This window comes from Malus sylvestris, chromosome 6, assembly GCF_916048215.2.
Source record: "Malus sylvestris chromosome 6, drMalSylv7.2, whole genome shotgun sequence".
Lineage (NCBI taxonomy): Eukaryota > Viridiplantae > Streptophyta > Magnoliopsida > Rosales > Rosaceae > Malus > Malus sylvestris.
The window spans coordinates 29,033,118-29,059,405 of record NC_062265.1 but is presented as its reverse complement, the minus strand read 5'-3'; the positions used below and the strand labels follow the sequence as shown (position 1 = coordinate 29,059,405).

The 26,288-nt window shown below is 39.9% G+C and overlaps 4 protein-coding genes across 4 annotated transcripts; 2 read left to right on the top strand and 2 right to left on the bottom strand.

Moving 5' to 3' along the window:
• The first annotated feature begins 2,241 nt into the window (after positions 1-2,241).
• On the top strand, positions 2,242-11,028 carry LOC126625593 (pentatricopeptide repeat-containing protein At4g16835, mitochondrial-like). Its single transcript, XM_050294646.1, has 3 exons — positions 2,242-2,778; positions 9,953-10,464; positions 10,571-11,028. Exons 1-3 carry the CDS (start codon positions 2,242-2,244, stop codon positions 10,593-10,595), a joined length of 1,074 nt encoding a protein of 357 aa, XP_050150603.1. The 3' UTR covers positions 10,596-11,028.
• Positions 11,029-11,758: 730 nt separating this feature from the next.
• On the bottom strand, positions 11,759-14,539 carry LOC126625044 (proline transporter 2-like). The gene is made up of 8 exons (XM_050294119.1): positions 14,328-14,539; positions 13,713-13,937; positions 13,280-13,374; positions 13,000-13,186; positions 12,780-12,904; positions 12,462-12,677; positions 12,128-12,358; positions 11,759-12,039 (listed from the first exon to the last, which is right to left on the bottom strand). The coding sequence occupies exons 1-8, from the start codon at positions 14,446-14,448 to the stop codon at positions 11,890-11,892; spliced, it is 1,350 nt and encodes a 449-aa protein (XP_050150076.1). The 5' UTR covers positions 14,449-14,539; the 3' UTR covers positions 11,759-11,889.
• Positions 14,540-18,963: 4,424 nt separating this feature from the next.
• Positions 18,964-21,652, top strand: LOC126626423 (28 kDa ribonucleoprotein, chloroplastic-like). Its single transcript, XM_050295750.1, has 4 exons — positions 18,964-19,544; positions 19,653-19,754; positions 20,851-21,132; positions 21,325-21,652. Exons 1-4 carry the CDS (start codon positions 19,101-19,103, stop codon positions 21,388-21,390), a joined length of 894 nt encoding a protein of 297 aa, XP_050151707.1. The 5' UTR covers positions 18,964-19,100; the 3' UTR covers positions 21,391-21,652.
• A 377-nt stretch (positions 21,653-22,029) lies between these two features.
• Positions 22,030-24,284, bottom strand: LOC126626422 (protein-L-isoaspartate O-methyltransferase 1-like). Its single transcript, XM_050295749.1, has 4 exons — positions 24,004-24,284; positions 23,236-23,506; positions 22,888-23,052; positions 22,030-22,574 (listed from the first exon to the last, which is right to left on the bottom strand). Exons 1-4 carry the CDS (start codon positions 24,256-24,258, stop codon positions 22,324-22,326), a joined length of 942 nt encoding a protein of 313 aa, XP_050151706.1. The 5' UTR covers positions 24,259-24,284; the 3' UTR covers positions 22,030-22,323.
• Positions 24,285-26,288: the final 2,004 nt, after the last annotated feature.

Here is a 26,288-nt window from a genome sequence, read left to right as displayed (position 1 = left end):
TGACTCCATCTAGCTCTAAACCTTTTCTACTTCGAAATGGCATCGATCTCACAACTTGCTTACCAAAGACTGAGAAACGAAGGTCTGTTTGATGAAAAAACAGATCAGCAAAACACAGCAATTAAATTCAAGAACATAAGGGGTTGGTCCAAGATCAGTAAGCTAACCGGGCGAAGGCGGCCAAGGGTTCGGATTCAGGGCTTGAGAAGGTTCCTGAGGAAAAGAGCTAGGATTTTCACTAGGATTAAAGTTTCATGGAGCAAAGCTTTGAAGAGACTGAAGCATGGGCAGGCTCACATGAATGACTTGTTTGGTGGGAACTATTTGTTCATGCAGGCAAACCCTCTCTACACTCTTCTTGCTTGATAAGACGATATTACAAATTTGTCTAAATTATGAAAAACCAAAGGATTTGAACTCGGGCATAACAGGACGGATGCAATGTTCCAAGCAACTGGAGTAAATACATATATTGTAGTATTGTTTATGCTCATTTCATATGTTCATGAATGGTGTAAAGATGCTTGATGTATTCACTGGCAAATTATATTACAATTTCGTATTCTCTAGTTTTTTCTGTATTGTTGTCTGCCGACATTTTAGTCATGAAAGTTTTAATTTTATTTCAAGATCTACTTTTCTTTTGATATAATTTGCAGGCATGTTTTAGATATCCTTAATTTTCATTCATTTAAACACTTAAAGTTTATTTTCATTCATTTAAACCTTAACACAGTGACGATGTAAGACAAAATAGACGTTTATGATTTAAATCGTAATGCTAGGTAGACTAAATTTGCAAACATCAAGTATCTGGTGACAAAATAGGGCCGTGTGTAAAACAAACTAGGCAGGATAAAACGTATCCACTGAAAATAAACAGAGTTCAAATAAAAAATAAAGGGTAATGTTAAGTAGATTAAATTTGCAAACTAAATAACTTATCACCAATTAGAAATAAGCACGTTAATCAATACTTAAGTAATAATCTAATCATCAACTTTCATGTCATTTAATTTATAAAATTTAATCTCTCTAGCATCATCCAAAAATAAAAGAAATGAATTCATCCCCGTGATAAAGACCGAAATGACCTTTGTTGAATTAGAGCATATAATAAAAAATGAAAGACATAATGATGTGGGAACATCATTATGAGGAGACAAATGATAATGTTTGTTGTATAAAAAAAAGGAAGATCATGATGATGTTTGTAAAAGAATGATCATTCCCTTACTCTAGATTTTTTATTGTGTGCTTTTGTATGGATGAAGTTATCATCCGAATGTGAGAGAGAGGGAGAGTACACCATTTTCTGTTTTAGAAGCCAATCTTTGAGAAAGCAAAGGTAGCTGCAGAAAACAGAAAACTAAGAGCAGAAAAAGAAGAAGAATGTGCTATTCTCTTTGGTTAGTAATTACCCACCAAAGTAGTTGTTGTTGTTATAGCTTTGAGCTTTGTATAGAGAATGAATTATTCATAATATTTCTTTCTCTATATGTTGAGGACGTACTCCAGTTACATTGACTGTTGAGGAACCTCATTAAATTCTTGGTGTTCTTATATATTTTATTCTTGCATTACATTTGATATATTTCCTATGGATTAACATGAGTTTGTTCCAACGAGTTTGGTGCTATCCTAGCACAACAACGTTACCCTCTTTTTCTACCGGGAAAGGATAGAGAAATAGCCGCTAAACCAACTAACTTAAATTTTTTTTGAAAGAGAGTGAGATGAAAGCAGCAAAGGTCGCCAAAAACCATCCCAACAAAAAAGCAGACGGAGCTGCCTCTCTGCTCAAATCCTGCGCTTCGCTCTGCCACCTCAAACAAATCCACGCCCACATAGTCCGATCAAACCTTCACCGGAACGCCTCCTTAGCCTCCACTCTCATCTCTTTCTACGCCTCTCTCTGCGCCTCGCCTCGCTACACCCACCTCGTCTTCACCTCTTTCCCCAACCCAAATCTCTCTCTCTCTCTTCAACCACGCCGTCAGGACTTTCTCTAAGATCTCCGTGCTCTGTTTCGAGGCGGTGAGTTTGTATTCGCAGATGGTTTCGGTTGGAATTAGACCTGATAACTATACGTACCCTTTTGTGCTGAATTCGTGCGCTGCGTTGAGTGATCTTTGTGGTGGGACTGAGGTCCATGGACGCATTGTGAAAATGGGTTTTGGGTTTTGTGTTCCGGTTTCGAACGCTTTGGTTGATATGTATGGGTAATGTGGGGAGGTGGGGATGGCGCGGAAGCTGTTTGATGAAATGTGTGAGAGAGATGTTGTTTCTTACAATGCGGTTTTGGGGGCTCATGCAAGAGGCGGGGTTGATATGGGGAGTTCTTTGGTTTTGTTTGAGGGGATGCTGGGGAAAAATGTGATATCTTGGAACGCCATGGTCGTGGGTTATGTAAATAGTGGGGATCTGGTTTCGGCAAGGGCTGTGTTTGATAGGATGCCTGACAGGAATGCTGTTTATTGGACTACAATGTTGGTGGGGTATACGAAAAGCGGTTTTATGGATAAGGCGAAGACCCTCTTTGATGAAATGCCTGAGAGGGGATTGATTTGCTGGAAGGCTATGATTTCAGGGTATTCCCAAAATGGGAGGCCAAGTGAAGCACTTTCACTTTTCCGGAGAATGGAAAAGGCACGAGTAAAGCCAGATGCTTTCACCATGACAGCTGTGATCTCTGCATTGGCACAGTTGGGTCGTGCAGATCTGGCAAACTGGATTGGATCATATGTGGATAGAGGAGGCATAGAACAGAATGAACAAGTGCTTACTGCACTAGTTGACATGCATGCCAAATGTGGGAATATGGGAGATCCCCCTAAAGGATGTTTTCTCTTACAGTGCAATAATCACAGGTCTTGCTTCAAATGGTCATGGGGTCAAAGCGCTCAAGATCTTCCAGAGAATACAACAACAACAACAACAACAAAGCCTTTTCCCACTAAGTGGGGTCGGCTATATGAATCCTAGAACGCCATTGCGCTCGGTTTTGTGTCATGTCCTCCGTTAGATCCAAGTACTCTAAGTCTTTTCTTAGAGTCTCTTCCAAAGTTTTCCTAGGTCTTCCTCTACCCCTTCGGCCCTGAACCTCTGTCCCGTAGTCACATCTTCGAACCGGAGCGTCAGTCGACCTTCTTTGCACATGTCCAAATCACCGGAGCCGATTTTCTCTCATCTTTCCTACAATTTCGGCTACTCCTACTTTACCTCGGATATCCTCATTCCCAATCTTATCCTTTCTCGTGTGCCCACACATCCCACGAAGCATCCTCATCTCCGCTACACCCATTTTGTGTACGTGTTGATGCTTCACCGCCCAACATTCTGTGCCATACAACATCGCTGGCCTTATTGCCGTCCTATAAAATTTTCCCTTGAGCTTCAGTGGCCTACGACGGTCACACAACACGCCGGATGCATTCTTACACTTCATCCATCCAGCTCGTATTCTATGGTTGAGATCTCCATCTAATTCTCCGTTCTCTTGCAAGATAGATCCTAGGTAGCGAAAACGGTCGCTTTTTGTGATCTTCGCTAGATTGCTCCGGTCATTAGTGTGGATAAGTATATAAATGGATAGAGATAGGAAAGCAAACACAAGATGTACGTGGTTCACCCAGATTGGCTACGTCCACGGAATAGAAGAGTTCTCATTAATTGTGAAGGGTTTACACAAGTACATAGGTTCAAGCTCTCCTTTAGTGAGTACAAGTGAATGATTTAGTACAAATGACATTAGGAAATATTGTGGGAGAATGATCTCGTAATCACGAAACTTCTAAGTATCGGAGTGTGGTGTCGTCTTGACTTGCCTTATCTGTCTCATAGGTAGATGTGGCATCTTCTCTGGAAGTACTCTTCCTCCATCCAGGGGTGGTATCTTTAACTGGTGGAGATGCACAAGGTAATGTATCAATTTCACTTGAAGCTTACTTGTAGTTTCAGGCTTGGTCAAGCGCGATACAAACCATGTAGTAGGAGTCCCCCAAGTCGCCGAGCTAGGGGGTCTGCTGAAAGAGGTGACAGACAAGGTAAGCAATCAGAGCTCCGACTGATTGTTCACCTTCTCCCCATCTTGCAGCAGCATGAAGGATAAAGAGAAGAAAAATGAGAAGAGATGATATGAGATACTTTTGCTTTTGAAGAAGTAACTTTCCACAGGCTTATTCTTGAACTGAGCTGGAGGGTTTTCTGGTTTCCTCCAGAGTATAAGGCCGACTGAAGAATTTGAGGGTCAAAACAAGTCCATCAAATCTAGAGTACGTTCCACCCTGCTGATATGGGATACTTTTGCTTTTGACAGAGTAATGGATGTATCGGCACGTGTGTTGTTACGCTTGTCTCCACATGCTTCCTTGTATCCTTCGCACTTGCCCTATCTGTTCCTCAAGCAGATGCGGAATCTTCCCTGGAAACATAAGATGTTGAGGATGAGTACTCGAGAGCAATGCCAGGTAAGTAATCAGGTAAGGGGTTCCAGGCAGTCAGTTCCTGGCTGGAAGCTTGATTCCAAGTGCTGACTGATTGCTCTCTTTCTCCTTGTCTTGCAGGTAAAAACAAGGCCAAAGGAAAAGACAGGGAAAAAGCATGATATGGGATACTCTTGCTTTTAACCCTGATGATATGAGATATTCTTGCTCTAGTATAGCTTGTTTGCAGAGGTATTATCGGGGGGAAAGAAAGCTGAATATTTCGAAAGGCTTCGTTGGGAGTGCCCTCTCAGATATGATGAAGGGTTGAGCATTTTTGCAGGTCTGCCTGTCCGTTGGGGATGGAGGTCGACATATATAGGAGTCTCCCTAACAACAAGTAGTAATGCTATTCCTTTACCCTGCTTGGTCATAGCACGGTAGTGGGAGCTGCCAGTTTCACATGTTTTAACTCTGTCAGAGCACTTTGAAAAAGTGGTCTGTGGTATCTGGCTCTCGAGATTCGGAAAACGATGCCTCTTCGATTTTTGAGAAAGCAATCATGTTGGGGGTCTGACTCTCGAGATTCGGAGAGCAGTGTCTCTTCGATTTTTGAGGAAGTAATCATGTTGGGAGTCTGGCTCTCGAGATTCGAAGGGCGGTGCCTCTTCGATTTTGGAGCAAGCAATCTTGTTGGGAGTGTTGTCTCGAATGTGAGTAAAGGTTGGGCATGTTTGCTAGTCTACCTTGCCACGAAGCACAAAGGTTGACACACAGGGACTTTCCAATTATCCAGCAATGGTACTGTTCCTTTACCCTCTCTTCGATTTTGAGAAAGTAGTCATGTTGGGAGTCTGGCTCTCGAGATTCGGAGGACGGTGCCTCTTCGATTTTGGAGCAAGCAATCTTGTTGGGAGTGTTTTCTCGAATGTGAGTAAAGGTTGGGCATGTTTGCTAGTCTACCTTGCCACAAAGCACAGAGGTTGACACACAGGGACTTTCCAATTATCCAGCAGTGGTACTGTTCCTTTACCCTTGTGGGTAATAATATGGTAGCTAGACCTTCAAAATTTATGTGTCTAAACTTTGTTAGTGCTGTTTCTTTGCTATTCTTTTACCTTTCTTGGTCAGAGCGATGTAGTGGGAGCTGCAAGCTTCACGTGCTCAACTTTGGCAAAGTTATATGTGGTACCCATGAGCTATTGTTGCGTGTGGGAAGTGGGTGATTGAACAGTAAGATTCATGTGCTTTCTACTTCACCAGAAGTCTTCGACAGAATGCCCATAATTTCTGCAAAGCTGAGTGTGCGTGTGACAGGTGCTGACAAGGCTAGAAAAGTAGGTGCCTCTTCGATTTCTGAGATTGGCCCTCGTGGTCTCTGAGCAGCCCAGCTTTTGAGAAAGCGAGCGCCTCTTCGATTGATTCGGAGAACGATGCCTCATCGATTTTTGAGAAAGCAATCATGCTGGGGGTCTGGCTCTCGAAGATTCAGGGAGCAGCGTCTCTTCGATTTTTGAGAAAGTAATCATGTTGGGAGTCTGGCTCTCGAGATTCGGAGGGCGGTGCCTCTTCGATTTTGGAGCAAGCAATCTTGTTGGGAGTGTTTTCTCGAATGTGAGTAAAGGTTGGGCATGTTTGCTAGTCTACCTTGCCACGAAGCTTCTCTTCGATTTTTAAGAAAGTAGTCATGTTGGGAGTCTGGCTCTCGAGATTCGGAGGACGGTGCCTCTTCGATTTTGGAGCAAGCAATCTTATTGGGAGTGTTTTCTCGAATGTGAGTAAAGGTTGGGCATGTTTGCTAGTCTACCTTGCCACGAAGCACAGAGGTTGACACACAGGGACTTTCCAATTATCCAGCAGTGGTACTGTTCCTTTACCCTTGTGGGTAATAATATGGTAGCTAGACCTTCAAAATTTATGGGTTTAAACTTTGTTAGTGCTGTTTATTTGCTATTCTTTTACCCTTCTTGGTCAGAGTGATGTAGTGGGAGCTGCAAGCTTCACGTGCTCAACTTTGGCAGAGAACTTTGGCAAAGTTTTCTGTGGTACCCATGAGCTATTGTTGCGTGTGGCAAGTGGGTGATTGAACAGTAAGATTCATGTGTTTTCTACTTCCCCAGAAGTCTTCGATAGAATGCCCATAATTTCCGCAAAGCTGAGTGTGCGTGTGACAGGTGCTGACAAGGCTGGAAAAGTAGGTGCCTCTTCGATTTCTGAGATCGGCCCTCGTGGTCTCTGGGGAGCCCAGCTTTTGAGAAAGTGAGCGCCTCTTCGATTTCTGAGATCGGCCTTTGTGGTCTTTGAGCAGCCCAACTTTTGAGAAAGCAAACGCCTCTTCGATTTCTGAGATCAACCCTCGTGATCTCTAAGCAGCCCAGCTTTTGAGAAAGCAAACGCCTCTTCGATTTCTGAGCAGGCGCCTCTTCGATTTCTGAAGCTCCGTCGAGTGCAGATTTTTATAGGGGCTGGCATTAAGTTCCAAAGCACACTTGAATCTCCACCAGTAGAAGCTTCATTCTTGCACTTCTAAGATCTTGATTTGTCCGACCTCTTCTCTCTTCAACACCTTTGAAAATGTCTGGCCCCTCCGACCGTCGTTTTGACTTGAACCTTGTTGAAGAGGCAGCCCCGCCTTCTCCAGACAACATATGGCGCCCATCCTTCGTCTCCCCTACTGGTCCTCTTACCGTTGGGGATTCCGTGATGAAGAATGATATGACCGCTGCGGTGGTGGCCAGGAACCTTCTCACTCCCAAAGATAACAGACTACTTTCCAAACGGTCTGATGAGTTAGCTGTTAAGGATTCGCTGGCTCTCAGTGTTCAGTGTGCAGGTTCTGTGTCTAATATGGCCCAACGCCTATTTGCTCGAACCCGCCAAGTTGAATCATTGGCGGCTGAAGTGATGAGTCTCAAACAGGAGATTAGAGGGCTCAAGCATGAGAATAAACAGTTGCACCGGCTCGCACATGACTATGCTACAAACATGAAGAGGAAGCTTGACCAGATGAAGGAAACTGATGGTCAGGTTTTACTTGATCATCAGAGATTTGTGGGTTTGTTCCAAAGGCATTTATTGCCTTCGTCTTCTGGGGCTGTACCGCGTAATGAAGCTCCAAATGATCAACCTCTGATGCCTCCTCCTTCTAGGGTTCTGTCCAGTACTGAGGCTCCAAATGATCCCCCTCCGGTGCCTTCTCTTTCTGAGGCTCTACCGACTGCTGAGACTTCTCCTAAGCAACCTTTGTGAAGGCTCCCTCTTGTGTGTTTATTTTGACTCATGTATATGTACATATTTGTAGCTTATCGGGGATATCAATAAATAAGCTTTCCTTCATTTCAACGTATTGTGTTAAATACACCAAAGCCTTATTCGCTAAGTTCTTTGAATTTTCTTTTGTTGAAGCTTGTATGTTGAAGCTTTCTGAGTGGAGCATGTAGGTTGGGGTAGTGTTCCCTTAATTTTCCGAGTGAGGAAAACTTCTCGGTTGGAGACTTGGAAAATCCAAGTCACTGGGTGGGATCGGCTATATGAATCTTAGAACGCCATTGTGCTCGATCCTGTGTCATGTCCTTCGTTAGATCCAAGTACTCTAAGTCTTTTCTTAGAGTCTCTTCCAAAGTTTTCCTAGGTCTTCCTCTACCCCTTCGGCCCTGAACCTCTATCCCATAGTCGCATCTTCTAATCGGAGCGTCAGTAGGCCTTCTTTGCACATGTCCAAACCACCGTAACCGATTTTCTCTCATCTTTCCTTCAATTTCGGCTACTCCTACTTTACCCCGGATATCCTCATTCCTAATCTTATCCTTTCTCGTGTGCCCACACATCCAACGAAGCATCCTCATCTCTGCTACACCCATTTTGTGTACGTGCTGATGTTTCACCGCCCAACATTCTGTGCCATACAGCATCGCCGGCCTTATTGCCGTCCTATAAAATTTTCCCTTGAGCTTCAGTGGCATACGGCGGTCACATAACACACCGGATGCACTCTTCCACTTCATCCATCCAGCTTGTATTCTATGGTTGAGATCTCCATCTAATTCTCCGTTCTTTTGCAAGATAGATCCTAGGTAACGAAAACGGTCGCTCTTTGGTATTTCTTGATCTCCGATCCTCACCCCTAACTCGTTTTGGCCTCCATTTGCACTGAACTTGCACTCTATATATTCTGTCTTTGATCGGCTTAGGCGAAGACCTTTAGATTCCAACACTTCTCTCCAAAGGTTAAGCTTTGCATTTACCCCTTCCTGAGTTTCATCTATCAACACTATATCGTCTGCGAAAAGCATACACCAAGGAATATCATCTTGAATATGTCCTGTTAACTCATCCATTACCAACGCAAAAAGGTAAGGACTTAAGGATGAGCCTTGATGTAATCCTACAGTTATGGGAAAGCTTTCGGTTTGTCCTTCATGAGTTCTTACGGCAGTCTTTGCTCCTTCATACATATCCTTTATAGCTTGGATATATGCTACTCGTACTCCTTTCTTCTCTAAAATCCTCCAAAGAATGTCTCTTGGGACCCTATCATACGCTTTTTCCAAATCTATAAAGACCATGTGTAAATCCTTTTTCCCATCTCTATATCTTTCCATCAATCTTCGTAAGAGATAGATTGCCTCCATGGTTGAGCGCCCTGGCATGAACCCGAATTGGTTGTCCGAAACCCGTGTCTCTTGCCTCAATCTATGCTCAATGACTCTCTCCCAGAGCTTCATTGTATGACTCATTAGCTTAATACCCCTATAGTTCATGCAATTTTGTACGTCGCCCTTATTCTTGTAGATAGGCACCAAAGTGCTCGTTCGCCACTCATTTGGCATCTTCTTCGTTTTCAAAATCCTATTGAAAAGGTCAGTGAGCCATGTTATACCTGTCTGTCCCAAAAGTTTCCACACTTCGATTGGTATATCGTCTGGGCCTATTGCTTTTTTATGCTTCATCTTCTTCAAAGCTACAACCACTTCTTCCTTCCGGATTCGACGATAAAAAGAGTAGTTTCTACACTCTTCTGAGTTACTCAACTCCCCTAAAGAAGCACTCATTTCATGTCCTTCATTGAAAAGATTATGAAAATAACCTCTCCATCTGTCTTTAACCGCGTTCTCTGTAGCAAGAACCTTTCCATCCTCATCCTTGATGCACCTCACTTGGTTTAGGTCCCTTGTCTTCTTTTCCCTTGCTCTAGATAGTTTATAGATATCCAACTCTCCTTCTTTGGTATCTAGTCGTTTATACATATCGTCGTAAGCCGCTAACTTAGCTTCTCTGACAGCTTTCTTCGCCTCTTGCTTCGCTTTTCTATACCTTTCACCATTTTCATCGGTCCTCTCCTTGTATAAGGCTTTACAACATTCCTTCTTAGCCTTCACCTTTGTTTGTACCTCCTCATTCCACCACCAAGATTCCTTTTGGTGTGGGGCAAAGCCCTTGGACTCTCCTAATACCTCTTTTGCTACTTTTCGGATACAACTAGCCATGGAATCCCACATTTGGCTAGCTTCCCCCTCTCTATCCCACAGCTGGCAGAAAATATTGAACCCGATCGCATCACATTTGTTGGGGTATTCACTGCCTGTTGCCATGCAGGACTCGTTGAAGATGGAATGGGGTACTGGGAAAGCATGGTTAAAGATTACAACATTGAGCCTGATGCTGATCACTATACTTGCATAGTTGATATGCTGGGATGCGCTGGGAAACTCAATGAGGCCAGCGATTTGGTCAAGGGAATGCTTATGTGTCCCCAGCCAGGAGCACTGGGAGCCCTTCTTGCAGCATGTAGAACATATGGAAATGTCGAGATTGCAGAAAGTGTTGCTGAGCAACTCTTCATTTTAGAACCTGCGAATACTGGAAATTATACACTACTTTCAAGTATCTATGCGTCGAAAGAACTATGGGATGAAGCCAGAAAGGTGTGGGAAGCAATGAACGGAAGAAATGCACTTAAACTTCCTGGGTGCAGTTGGGTTGAAATTAGCAAAGGTCATGCAGCTCAAATGAAAAACCAAACTGAGACAGCAATTCAATGGTAGAATTCTTACATGCCATTCTCATTCAACTGCACTATAATGCACACTTACTGTTGCTAATGTAAGACCGGATGTATGCGGCTTGAGATGATTGTCAATCCCCAGGTCCAAGTTGAATGCAAGAATTTGAAAGCAACCAACCAATAAATGAACCGCGTGCTGCCAGATTTTGTTCTCCTCGGCCCTGCTTAAGCTTCCATATCTCAATCCATTAAATCCTCAGTTGATTTGAAGCAAATACTATAACTGGTGAGCGCCCTATGTGGTCTCTTGTCACCTTATCTCATGGCCGACCCTGCTTAAATATAGTAACCAAGGGCAGATACCAAGGTAAATTACTTCTACCACTTTCTGAATCATAAGAGCCTGCTACCAAGCCTCAAAAGTGATGCCTTCTGGTATGGATATGTGAATTCTAAGCATCTTTATGTTACATTGGAAAATTGTGAATGTAATATCATCACCGCGGGAAATAGAAAAGTAGTCGACAGGAATGTAGTTACTTGCACAATATATTTTGGAAAAAGGAACATGCTGCAATAAAATCATCCTATGTTTTTCTACTATATCGTTTGAAAGGCATATACCATCTGCAGTAATTTACTTGCCTTCATGTATTTGCAAAAAAATTATATTGCTGAACATTGTTGACTATCAAGCGAAGTGCAGTAGTTGGTGTTACAACTGCAAGGACAGAAAAAAATACAATGTTGAACCAAAAGTTGAGCAAGTTATGTTATATCATCTTTTACTTTGTCCTGATTATGATGCAGCCTAGATGACGAAGAGATGGGAACGGAATGCAGTATAGCAAAATACCTTGATGAAAGCCATGCTTGGGAACAAGAAAGTTAAGAGGACGAGTGAAAGCGATCCAAACAAGTTCATAAAGTCCCCTATGAAAGGAATAGCTGCTGTCACGAATGTATTCGCTATGAAGAAGAGCGCTAGCAGGCAGAACCTTCGCTTCAAACGTTAGATCTCAAAGGCAAGGTAAGCACAAGCTTCTAAACTACAATACGCAGATAAAGACACTTGGATTATAAGGGATGTCTACGTATTACTGCAGTATGTATACCGGAGACCCCCGTCCAGATCCACACGTGCAAAGACAATGCAAGCATGGAAGACAGAAATGTCACGTAGTCACATTGTGTTTGACCGTGGTCTTTGTAATGGCTACCCAAGACTAGATATGGGTTATATGGTTGTGATGGATGTGCTAAATGTATCTGGTTAACTGTGTCGGGTCATAACTTTTACGGATCTCGAGTTTGTATTTGATATACCACGTTGGCATTGAAAAGTTTGTGGTTTATATTCGATGTACCATGTCGCGCCATTGTATAAATATTACAGCAATATATTTACATGAATTTTTTTTTTGAAATAAGATTATCGCAGCAATATATTTACATGGTACTTCATGTATTCGCAAAGAAATTGTATTCCTTAACATTGTTGACTATCAATCGAACGGCAGAAATTGTGGTGACGACGGCAAGGAGCGAAAAAATAACGATGTTGAACCAATGCCATAAAATCTTCTCCAGTGAAGCTGCCTTTCCCTTCACCTGTGAGAGAAGAAAGCCAAATATATAGCAACTTAAGTTTTACGATCATTAACTTGGTCCGAAATATGGTGAGGTAGAGCGAAATTACCTTGATGAAAATCATGCTCGGGAACACGAAAGTAAGAGGAACGAGTGTAAAGGATCCAAACAAGTTTACGAAGTCCCCCATGAAAGGAAAAGCTGCTGTTACAAATGTATTTACTGCAAAGAGGAGGGCTCGAACGTACAATCTGCGCTTCAAATTTCCTTTCGAGTTCATGCTCTTATCGAGTTTGAGGAACTTGGTATCGAGGAACTCGTGGATTGGTGCCACAAACATCTGTTTTTGACGTAGCAATTGGAAGTTCAGTAGATCATAAAGTGAAGACTTACAGAAAAACTTAAAAGAACGAGAAAACAAGTGTACAATTGCTATGACTTACATGTTGGGAGACCACGGATTGTAGAAAAACAGTGGCGTTTATGAGAACCTTAACCGATTTAGGACCGCTTAGCTCTTGGGGAAGGTATTCGGATACAGTTGAGCCATAAGCCCAGTATCCGACTATGCTCACTCCATAGTAAAGCACCAGCCCCACAGTAAACTGCAGATTTAAAGCTTTCCTCATATTTGTTACTGCAGGATCTCTTAGAGTTGACTGCATATACGAAAAAAACCAAATATCCGAACCAGAATCATTAAGTCTTTCTATGTTGTTAGTGATTCAGAAAATCTATTTCTTGAGATACAAGCAACAAACCTGTATTTCGAGTAGCAAGCCAGAGGAGTTGCATACGATAATAGCTGCAATTGCACCAAAGGCATTGAGTACTCTGTCTGCTTCGTTTCCATGGATCGCATAATCTCTCTTGGTGTTTGCTTTCCCTTCACGAGAATGATCACATTGCAAGTAAGCGTTCGTTGCAAAGCAAAATTATAGACATTCGAACAAAAGGAGCTGAAGGAAGAGGATTTTCTACCATCTTTAACCACCACCACCAAGAGCATGACAATGTAAGCGAAGGTGATAACGGTAGATGGTCCGAGCCAACTTTTCATTGCAGACATTGTTGGAATGAAGAATGCAAATACAAAGTAGGTCACTCCGGTGATGGCGATAAAATACTGAAGCCGAAATGGTGAGTCGCTGAATTCGGAGTTAATTTCCTGTTTGCAAAGCCTATAATTATGAGTCTCATTTCCATAAGTAAAACATGTACTTAAATAGATAGTGTTTTAGAGTTTAGGAATACTAAGTACCTTAAGTGCTCTTCCCCCAAGTAGAATGAAACCCATGTTTCCAAGTAGAAGGGTCAAAAACTGGAAAACCCAAGTGGTGTAAAACATCTCTCTGCCTGTTTAAAAACAAGAAAAAAAACACACACTAATCAGTAACCTTGTTTGCTTTGACAGCAAGTTTATATATATACTGGAGGCTCGTTTGGAAGCTGAAACTAGACAAGACTGCAACTCGGTACGAGCATGTCATATGGCGAGTCACAACTCGCTAGATAGGACTTGTAAGACATATATGTCGGACTTTTGTCCTATTTAATAAGTTCAGACCCAACATTTATGATTTCACCAAATATCGCCTGCCCTGGACTAGTCCAGTCCAGGCCGAGCCAAAAAAAAAGCTGTCCACTCTAAAAGTCAAAATTTGGTTAGTATACTAGTTGTAAATTGTACCCACCAAATAAAAAACCCATGAGATCTCTGTATCTGATGAACCTTTGGCCATCGATGAAGTGAAAAGCAGCCAAAAGCCGGATTGCATAGGCACTGTAGAGCCCAAAAACCAGAAGGCATATGATCCCCCATGTCCATCCCAAAGGCACCAACATAAGATTTGAAAAGCTCAATATATATCCACAGTTGAAGGCTGTCACCAGCATCACCCCAACTTGTTGCCATGAATCTGTTTAGTTTTCAAGAATCCAGTTTAATGAATGCCTTGGAAATAAATAGAAAATAAAAAACACCAAATTAAAGTTATAAATTTCTTTAGAAAACCCCATAAGAGGGACAAATTCTCCCGTGTAACCAGTAACAAACAACCGGTTTCATCCAAGATTTTACCAAGGGGGTTAATTAGTAGAACGATTTTAAACCATCGTCCATATACACGAAGAACAACAAAAAGCATAGGATTTTCAGAAGACCTGATACAAATTTTAGCAGGTAGAACTTATATTTTCTGCATGGAAACTTACGAAGTAAACATAAAGGTGACCTTATTATGCTAAAATTCTCTCGTATTGTCGAGGTTTTTTTTTTTTAAATTTAAATTTTATAAGTAAAAACGTACCGTGGCCAATTGTATGAGCAGATGGGAGGGCATATTGACGATCTTGGTCACCCTTTATATGGCCTCCTTCAGTGCTCAAAGCTTCTTTGGTGTTTCTTGTGTTACCTTCTTCTCCTTCCATTGCAGCTACAAATTAAGAAGCTTTTTAGATCTCAACGGCAAAAGCAAGCACAAAAGTTTCTCTTATTATACAAATATCCCGCCTTCCTATTTCCCACTAAATTATCTGAGACAGCGAAGGACGACTTCAACATGCACTAAAGACAGATGTCACGTTACCATTCATATCGCCTTACCATCGTCCTAACACCATGATTGCATAGACTGGCCCCTATTGTTGACCAACTTACGTTTTTCATTTGATTATCCCTCTCTCATGTTTTCTACTCGTGCATTTTAAGTTCGAAATTCATCTAATTTATTGAATAGTTTCGAATTCTTCCACATTCCTTTAATAATAATAACAAATTTGAAAAGAAAAAAAACAAAACTATGCTTCAAAATGTTCAACTTGACATAGTGTAAACTATGCTTCAAAATTTTGTCATATTGCTTGTTAATTTATGTTATTTGATCTTCTTTAATTTAGTTCATCAGGCCGCAAATTAAGAATGTGTTTATAAAGTAAAAAAAGGTGTGAGATAGCACAACTTTACCAAAAACTCAGTTTCAATGAAGAACCAAAAAGAATCTTATGATCAGCATCTCTATACTACTTTTTAAAATAAAATAATAAACATGTATTTTTTATTCTCACACACTTGTTTAATTTTATTTGATGATTTTATTTAGATTTATTCAGTCCATGATCAGATTTAAAAAGCTATAATATTAGAGTAAAAAAAGCATGGCGGCTATAATAATCAAAGTACTGGAGATGACCTAACCGTTCAAGATTGGAGAAGGTATATTAAATTCCTTAAAGAATCTCTTAATGTCGTAATCATAATGGATTAATGAGTGAAACCCACCAGTATGATTCATATCATATTAAAATCTTAATGAGGATGAGGTGCACGTCCCAATCCCACCATTTCCGGATCTAAAAAATGGAATCAACGATCAAATGATTCGGATCGTTAAAATTTAATTTAATTACTACAAACAAAAAGCTTTTTTAAAAGTTATAATAATTATATCTGTTTGATCAATTTTCAACGATTTAAATCATTTGATCCTTAAGCTTTTTTTTTTAGATCTGGAGAGGATCTGTACTCCCACCATTGGTGGGGAGTGAGGACATTATGGGCACTTAGTATTTTCATATTATTCAGGTAGTTATTTTTTGTTATTATATCTAATCCTAAAATTTAGAAGAAAAATGCTAAGGAATCTTTGTGTGATTTTTTATAAATTCTCTATCACATTACAATTTAATATTAACTTTATATCAACATTATAAAATATTATGTATAAAATATGGGATGTATTATCCACACATCTCAAATTATTTCTCATACACCCTTGATAATTTATATCCGTTGATCTTCTTCAATTCATCTGATCCAACGTCCAAAAATTAAAATGATGTCTGAGAAGTAAAATGAGGTGTGTGGATATCACATCCTTAAAATATGTTACAAAAGCCACTTTCTCTACATGTTTATTACCGGCACCATGTTCTGGGAGACGTGACAAATACCCATGAAAACTGATGTGATGGTCACTGTCACTTGTACAAGAAAATTGAAGGTATTTGATTGCACGTGGTCTTGAATGTGGAAAATTTGTCAGTAGATTGACATAAAAAGAAAAAAAAATTCAAAGACATCTTGAAAACTTTGCAATAAAATTAGCATTTTGTTTTAGCTCAAATAAGAATTTTTGGTGTAAGAGGTTTGTAATTCAATTGAATAATGGCAACTCGTACATCTCAAGTCCAGTCTCTCGTCTTTTAAAAATAAATAAATGAAAGTATAGCATTTGATAATTTTATGAAGATGACTATGGAGGTAGAAATCATTTCGTTTTTTTTAACAAACGATATTATCTATACTAAAAAGGAAGGGGTTGAACTTATTTTTACACTGGGCTAGCAATAATGTCATTCAAATTCACTTTTAGCAAGAATCAAACCTAAGATCTCTCACTTACAAATAAAGAGAAATACCACTAGATTATAATAGTAAGTGACAAAATTATTGCATCTTAGAAGTGCTTTAAATGAGGATTAATATCATTTAAGTACTTTTACAAATGTAATTGTAGGATGATTCTTTCTAGGGCGTTGAAAATAAGGAAATCACTTGAGGCCTTTTTAGGAAACTTCTAAGATACCAAAATCACTACCGAGAAATATATTACTTCTACAGAAACACACTCAAATGATTGGGCGGGTCCTTTTCATGTTGTTTCTATTTTTTTGTACATATTTTTTTTTAGTACATCGATATTTTTTCACTAAAGAGATGGGGCTTTCACACATTTTTTGACACCCAAAATAATTTATTAAATTTTTAAGAATACGTTTTTCATTTACTATTTATGAATTTATTTTTTTTGGACATTCAATTTTTTTTGGGGGGGACACCCATTTTCCTTGTAGGCTTTCTCTTCAATTTGACAATTTCCTCTGATAGCATAGTTCATTAAAAAATTGAGCCAAAATTTTCCAATTTATACAGAAACATATGATTGGCAAAATGACGAGATATTGCAACACAAAAAAAAATATAAATAAAACGAATTATTATTAAACTCTAAAATTCTCATTGTGCACTTTACATTTTTTATATTTAAAAAGAAATAAATAGACCAAGCTCGTGCCTTAGGCCATCTCTAACCGAAGGGTCCAAAGGGCCAGAGGGCTGAAAATAGCTCTAAAACCGTCTCCAACCGAGGGCTAGGCCAGAGGGCTCGGGAATCTGGGAGGGCCCCACGGAATTTCAAAGGGCCAAAGGGCTGGCTATTTTTTTTTATAGTTTTCCCATTGCTGTCGGTTATAACCGACAGCATTAAAGAAGGATTTTTAATATTGTTGGTTATAACCAACAGTAATAGTTATTCAAAGGTAAATTTTTTTTTAATTACTATTAGTGTCGGTTATAACCGACACTAATAGTTTGAAATTTTTTTAATATAACGGCTAGTAGCTGTGGAGCCAAAAATATTCACAGGGCGACACGTGGATTTTTGGACAAAATGACAAAAATACCCTTGCAGTACAACGAGGTTCCTACGCGCAAGCAGCGAGCAACCCTCTTTCAACCAAGACAGAAGTGCCCAAAATAGGTAACAATTCAAAGTCCATCTCATCAAATCCTTTCTACAAGGTAATTCCCAAACACATTCCTTTTAAATTATGTTAAGTGGCTAATTAATGGGTTTATTGCCTAATTAACCCATTAATTGTCAATTAAACCATCCATTATATCTAAATAACAACAAAATACATCCAATTCAACCCTAAAACACCACATGGCCGGCTATCCCCATTTCAAAACCTAATCCATCACTTTTTTTATACCTTTTTCACCATTTCTTCCTTTTTATTACCCAATAAATTCAAAAACCACCAAAACATTCATCTTATGTTTAATAGCCAAATAAATTGGCTAATTAAACCTAAATTAAACCTAAAAACCCTAGCCACCTCCTATCCCTATAAATATACTCCCATTCTCACCAAAAAGCTAATTCCAACACTTTGGCAAAAAATCCCAAAATTCTCTAAACACTCTTTTTCTCTCTAAATTCTAACTTTGGCATCGGAGGTTCTTCGGCCAAAGCCCCCCCCATTCATCGTGGGCGCGTGAGGCTCTTGGCCTTAACCTAAGGTGTTAATTGTTTTGTAGGTGCAAAATTGTCCAAGATCAAGGAGGAAGAAATTTGCATCCACAGTAGCCGTTGTATTAACTGTTTTTTTTATATGAATTTAAACTTCTTTTTTTCCTTTTTTTTCCTTTTCATATGAATCAAATTTTGTTTCATAGTTTTTTTCACTTGTATTTACAAAATTTGTTTCATATTTTTTTAAATTCCATTTTTTCCTACAACTTCTATTTCACAAAATTTGTTTCATATTTTTTTTCAATTCTATTTTTTTCCTATAACTTCCTAGGCCATTTATACAACATTAAATTAAATTAAGTAACATGAAACAACATTAAATAACATTAACCAACATACAAATTATACAACATAAAAAAATATTTAACAACATGAAACTTAAACAACATTTAACAACATGAAACTATACAACATGCAAAATCATGTTGACGTCACTTAGCTGTTGGATTTGAATTTAAATTGTAGTTTTTAAATAATAAATTATGTTTGGCCCTCGGTTGGAGACGAAGGCAAATATGGCAATGTACTGTTAATTAAAATATTAATATCTTGGGGAATCTTGGAGGGCCAGAGGGCTAAAACGAGCCCTCTGGCCAGCCCTCGGTTAGAGATGGCCTTACTTCTTAGAAACCTTCGAAAACTTTTTTTTTTTTTTTTTTTGTCGAAACCTTCGAGAAATTTAACATAGATTAATGTTGTTTCTAGGCCCATTGGGTTTTTAATTCAACCTACAAGTTCATCACAAGTTGGATATTGGGTTTTACAACATATGCTTCAACATCTCAATGCCCATAAAACAAAATCTCCCTCCCTCTCTCTCTCTCTCTCTCTCTCTCTCTCTCTCCTCTTTTTTCCCAATAACCCCTCTTTCCTTTCCTACTACTCTAGCACCTCTTCCTCGACCCTTATCCTCTCACACCTCTCCTTCTAAAACCCTTTCAATCTCTCTCCCTATCTCCTCTCCTCTCCTCTCCCACAAAAAAAATGGCTATGGCTTCTTCTGCAACTTCCAATATATTCAAGACCTTATCAATGGCGGATTCATGCCTAGTCTCCCTCCCTTACCTCTCCGCCGCCAAAACCACCAACCCATTTCTCTCAATTCCCTCCAAACCCATCAAGCTCCACCTCTCCTACACTCCTTCCTCGTTCTTCTCGCCGCCGCTGTCCATCGGGAACAAACCCCACTTCTCCTCCGTCGTCGCCTTCGTGGCCCAGACCTCGGACTGGGGACAAGAGGACAACACGCTCACCATTGACGGCGCGGAGGGCAGCGAGGAAGGAGGGGTCTTTGAGGAGAGAGAGGAGGAGTCGAACGTCGAGCCACAGGAGGAGGCCAAGGTGTTTGTTGGGAATTTACCTTTTGACGTTGATAGTCAGAAATTGGCTGAGCTTTTTGAGAGGGCTGGAATTGTCGAGGTTGCTGAGGTGAGGCTTTGAATTTCTTTTGATTTGTTTCGTGAAAAGTTTGTGTCGTTCGGTTCTGATGGTGTTCGGATGTTTGAGGTTTCTATGTTTCTGTTTTGTTGTTCGTAGGTTATTTACAACAGGGACACTGATCAGAGTCGCGGGTTTGGATTTGTGACTATGAGCACTGTTGAGGAAGCTGATAAGGCCGTGGAACTCTACAGTCGTTATGTAAGTCGCTTATAAATTTCGCTTCTTGAAACTTGATGTTGGTTCTCTGGTGATTTTGATTTGTATATTTTTATGCCTGAATGTGAATGTGAAATTAAATAAGACTTGATACGAGGAAGATAGAACCTTTCAATATGATATGATAAAGTAAACTAGAATGAAGTGATGGCTAAACGTGGCCCATGTTTGCGGCGAGTAGTTGATGATGTATTGTTTCGTGGTTCTGGTGGTTTAACCCAAATATTCAGGTGCCTAAAATCCTTTGTTCCTCTCATTGATACTTTGGTTTCTATTCTCCATTGGATCGAATGATGTAATGGAGGAACATCTACCAACTTAGGGCAACCGAGAAAGCTTTGCAGCGGAACCCTTACCCTTAGCTCGTTGCTAGGTAGTCATGAGCAATTGGTTATATATTTGTTTAGCTTGTATGGATTGTGGTAACCTTGAAGGTAATCCTCAGAGTTACTAGATAACTTCTGGTAATAGGAGAATGTATTGTAATTTTCCATTCATGAAAAGTGGAAAATTGGAAAATCCGTTGTAAATATTAACTGTCATTATTACATCTGACCTGCAAGGTCATTCGTCCTAAGATTGAGAGAAGCAAATTTGTAAGTAGTCTTGACATAGAGAAGAGCTCACCGAGGTAAAGTATCTACAGCTACCTCGTTGCCCAAATAAGTTGAGATAAATGCATAAATCCAAGCCCTATGATGTTGCCAATGTCTGGCATTGCACGTAGCCAAATCAATTCCGTCATTCCCTTGGCAAAGGTTAGGTATGAAACGCATCATGGAACATTTGTGGTGAAACTCTTGAAATTCTTTCCATATCTGTTTTCTTGCATGTGTCATGAGAAGTGCTCAGTAGGTTCCCCGAATGTGTAGTGAAGTAAAGCATGGTGCTCGTAGGTTCCAATCAACCTCTGGCTCTTGTTCGACTTCTGGGTGCATATGAATAAGAATATTTTTCAAGTGTTTGCCCTCAATGTTTCCATACTGTTATATCACATATTAATAAAAGGATTTTATAGCATGTTTTAACTTTAAGGGTTCTTTGCTTCTAATTTTTTGTGGTCTTATACTTTGAACAGGATTTAAATGGAAGGCTCTTGACTGTCAATAGGGCTGCCCCAAGAGGAACACGCCAAGAACGCCCACCCCGTTCATTTGGATCTGCTTTTAGAATCTATGTTGGTAACCTCCCATGGAATGTGGATACTCCTCAACTGGAGCAGATTTTCAGTGAACATGGTAGCATTGTGGAGGCTCGAGTAGTCTTTGACAGAGAAACTGGACGATCCCGTGGTTTTGGCTTTGTAACAATGGCCAGTGAAAGCGAAATGAATGATGCCATTGGTGCACTCGATGGACAGGTATTAAGTGTTTACATTTTCCACCTTCATATACGGTTTTTTTAGGCAAATGAGATGCGTCGTGCATGTAAAGATAAACCAAATTCTTAAGTTGTCTGATTTCGCCCAACGGGCGTGGGTTTAGGGTATTCATCTATAGATGTTTTAATACGAGTTAAATACCGTCTTACTTGAGTTGGCTTGTGCCTGCAGAGTATCGACGGGAGGGCGATCAGAGTAAATGTTGCAGAAGAAAGACAAAGGCGCAGTCCTTATTGACGAAGCCGGGATGAAACCTGCGCTCCGTTTTGGTTCCTTTTTCATTAGATCAGGTTCATGCTAGCCGGTTTTCAGCAAGAGTTTTTGTGATTTCTACTCGTAGAATTATTGTTCAAGTCCGAAACGATATATAGAGTCCAAGTTTGACTCCATAAATTTTGGGGAACTACTGTTTGTGGTTACTATCAATGTTTAAAATATCGATATAATTGGAAAGATCGATGAATGTACCGATATCAATATATGGTAGCCTTCGACGAAATTTATGAAAATTTGCAGTGAGATTAGAGAACTCATTCAAATTTAGTCAAAATTAATAAATAAAAAATTCAAAGATTAGAGAACTCATTCAAATTTAGTCAAAATTAATAAATAAAAAATTCAAAAGTTCGACAAGTGCAATGAATGTCAGCAAAATTTCTATAGTAAATTTATAAATATCGTTGATGGTCTTTAATTTTCCTATTTAGCTGATATAAGGTGAAGCTTGCATTTCACCTCCTTTCTATATCGATCTTGGATGAAAATATTGACACGTAAAAAAACATCGACAATTACGTGAATACTTTAAACAGTCACACTAGCTACTATTCTGTTCAGAAGTGCTAATGGAGCATTTGAATTGTCACTATATTTCCATTTGCATTGAATTTCTGTGTTGAATCATTTCATTTCAAGAACTAAAGGTCTGAACAAAACCGCGACGGAAAACATAGTAGAAACTACTTATTTAAGTCATGTATCTCCCAACAGGCAAAAGTTTGAATGCCCTTGAGACCAGATGAATTCACAGAGACGGGCGTAAAAACTATATCGAAACAAATACTGCGAAGAAAATTCAGAGCGTTATCTATCTGTACACAAATATTCAGCTGGTAGCACCCGACAATGGAATAGAGCATCGCTATGACGTTTGGTGAAGTATATAGCGCCTCACGAGCCTCGCAGCTGATCATCTCGGTTTGTGAGAGGAACATAACGAACCGAAGTTTCATCCCGGACACTGATCGAACCATCCAAGTCCTTGTCCACAACCTTAAGATCCTGGAATATGTTTCCCACTGGAATCACCATTCTGCCTCCAGGCTTCAGCTGGTCGATAAGTGGTTGTGGGATTTCTGGTGCAGCTGCACCAACGTGAATAGCATCATAAGGAGCAAACTCTGGCCAACCTAGCCTTCCGTCTGCCACAACAAATGTCGAATCAATAAAACGAGTAATTGCACTCTGCACGAGTAAAATCGTGTTGAGCTGATGCGTATGCAGGTGGATATACTTGACCATATGCATCGAGTGAATGGCAGCCAAACTTTGGCAACAAGTGTTATAGTCTCAATTCGCAATTTATCCATTGAAATGAAACAAATTGGAAGAAAGCCGGTGTTTTGTTTCCGGTGCATAAACTAATGCTAAGCAAGTTTTAATTACAAATTAACAAGACAGTGAATTTTGTTTTCTTTTGTGTTGGTTTCCATTGCAAGGTTTCAGAAGACATACCACCAACATGCACTGAGAGGGAACCTTCTCTCAATAATGTTCCTGCTGCACTTTTTTCAATATTCGGAATTGAGGAAGAAACCAACTCAGGAATGTGCTCGACACCAACTGTGCGACCTTGTGGCCCAACCATCAACGCAAAACACGCCGTCAAGTATCCCGTCCCTGCAAAACAAAACACAGTGAAGGAAGTTCCAGAACCTCTATGACTGCCTTCAAAATGAAGCATAACAATTGCAAAATATTCCGGTTTCCATAGTATCCAAAAGTCAAAATGTGAGTTTTCACTTCCGAGAACGTGTTAACTGCAAGCACGTAAGAATATAGAAATGTGATAGACAATCTTACCCGAGCCAACATCCAAAGCGCGCATTCCAGGCTGCAAATGCTCTTCCAACAATTGAAGGCACATTGCATGCATATGAGGTGCAGAAATGGTGGCATTATAACCTATTGCCATGGGGGAATCAACATAAGGTGGGGTTCCGTCCGGCACAAATAAAGCCCTATCAATAGTCTCCATCACTTCAGCAACCCTTTTGGATCTAATCACTCCATAACTCTTCAAATGATCCACCATCCCCTTGTTCTTATTAATGCTACTCCCGGACCAGTATTGCTGCAAATTAAACAAAACAATTACAAAAAGAAAAGCTCGGTTGCGATGTTGTTCCCACAATCAAAACTGACAGAGAATTAACGCCGAAAGAACTAAGCAACAAAGTGATTCAAATAAACACAAACAAGCAGAACCCACATTGGAATTCAAATAAACACAAACAAGCACAATCCACATTGGATTAACATTAATCAGATTGCAAACACAAATAAAGCAACAAAGCGCTTCGAATTGAAGACTAAAATGATCACAAATCCATATTATTTGGGAACACAGCTACAAGAATCAGATCATAACACAATTAATCATCATTCAAACTCTATTATTTACCAATAACAAATGAAATCCAAATCCAATGGGTTGACAATAAAGTTATAAGAAACTAATTAACAAACACAAAGATTGAATTTTTACACGAACATAAGCAGAAAGAACGAAAACCCAGAAACCCAATGCTCTGTTTAGTCACAAGGAGAGAGAGAGAGAGAGAGAGATACCTCCATTCCGCGGAAGACAGAGTTACGGTTACCCGTGAGGAAATTAGGGTTTTGGAGGAGAGGGAACGACGAGGAGGAGAAAGCGGTGGTTGGGAGGAGTGCGAGTGCGTGACGACGACTATGGCGCTGAGCGAGAGTGGTGAAGTTTAAGACTTGTTGCACACCGGGCGCTGGATAGCGGGAACCATACGATAAGCGGCCTAAAGCACTTCTTGTTGCTCTCGCTGCTGCAGGGGATAGAAAAAGACAGCGCATTTCATTTTCCACGCTCTCTCTCTCTCTCTCTCTCTCTCTCTCTCTCTCTCTCTTTCTTCTCTCTTCTCCCACACATATGGGCTCATTTTATTTGTTTAAATTGGGATTCGACTTGCTAAGGCCCAAGATGTAGAAATGGTTTGTTGGGCCCACTGTTTGATATACTAGTCCAACGAGAGCTTGATCCGAACCTGGGTTCGGGTTCGGACCCAATGAACCCTAACTCGTCAGGAATCTCTTCAACCAAGCATCGAAAGTTAGGCTATTTGTCAACCGAAAGAGTTAAACATAACCTCATCCACAATTATAGCGCTGTAAAAAATTATTTTAAATGAGCAGTGTCAGGTCATACTCATATATCATCCCAATCGAATGGGCTAAATATAACCCCCTCAATAATTTATTAGTTTTAAATTGATTGGTTAAGTTAATCAAACTACTGTTGAATGTTTTTAAATATAACCGTTGAATTCGAATCAATTATTGCAACCAAAGAGATGGGCCCCAAAAATGGCTAAGAGTGGGAGTTACATTTGGCCAGCTTGATGCATTTTGGCCGAATAATGGCCTGGTGGGTTTTATGGAATTATAGCCCAACTATCGGTTGGAGATGAGTTTCTAAACAAATCAAGTTTTCTTCTTTCTTTTTTTTAACTTTATGACCTTTAGCCTTCTCCATTGGCAATTTGAAGCATAAATATTATCCTCAACAAAAAAGCAAATCAACATGAGGTCAAGGTTAAACCCTAAAACCCTGATCGATGGATCTAAAGCCTAGGCCGAAATCGAAACCCAGGACCCGTTACAGACGGGTATTGGGCACTTCTTCTTTCGCTTAGGTAATGCCCGTCTTGGCTCAAATAGTCAAAAACCAAATTACGCTCAACCCAAATTGGGTCGGGTCGAAATGTTGAGCTTCAGCCGGTCCAGTCGAACCGTCGAACCCATTTTATCTATAAGCCTAGCTAGTTTGGTTCTTGGGCCAACCCATGCTAACCCAAGCCCATGTCTTTATGGTAATCCAAGGTGGGAGGTGTTCAATTTCTATGCCTAGCGATCAAACAAGCAAATATGCACACATGTGATTTGTTTGGTAAAGTTCACCTCTCTTACTTACTATCTCCCCACATGTCGGTTTACACTGTGATATAAATAATTGTAGAAAATGAGAGCAACTTACATAATGCAAATATACCGCTACAATTTTATTCCGTATCAATAGTATATAACTGCATATCAATATAGCATTGATATGGTACACCATAATAACAATGCATTCGTATCATAAAAGTCCTCCGCCTAGTAGAGTCATAGTATTCACAGAATGAGGATCCTTTCCGGATCTTCTTTGTGAGGATCCAGGAAATCCTCTAATCACGTTCGTCCATCGTACATTGTGCAACATGTTTTTGTCAGGTACAATTAATATTCAATTGTTTAAATAAAAAAAATTTACAATAATATTTAATCACAAGATGTACGATGAACAGACGTGTTTAGAAGATCATCAAGATCCTCACAAAGATTATCCAAAAAGAATCCTCATTTCACGACCCCTCAACTGTGTCTGTGTCCCTTGCTTTTCCCTTTCATTCAGAAATGTCTCGTCACATAATTCCTTTCTTCAGGACAATACATACTCATTGGTCTCGAATTGAAGCTTGCAGTTTACTGCCCATGATTTCATGTAAAAATTCCACATGATCCACACCAGGTAAGATAAAAAAAGTATGCACAAAAGGTACCAATGGGAGCAGTCTCATCACATAATTCCTTTCTTCAGGACAATACATACTCATTGGTCTCGTATTGAAGCTTGCAGTTTACTGCCCATGATTTCATGTAAAAATTCCACATGATCCACACCAGGTAAGATAAAAAAAGTATGCACAAAAGGTACCAATGGGAGCAGATTGTCCTGCATTTATCTAATTAAGTATAATTTTCCTCAAGTAGAGAAAAGTAAAAGGGAGAAAAAGAAAAGAAGGTGAACGATAATAAAGCGGGTAGAACTATTCACACGCTATTTT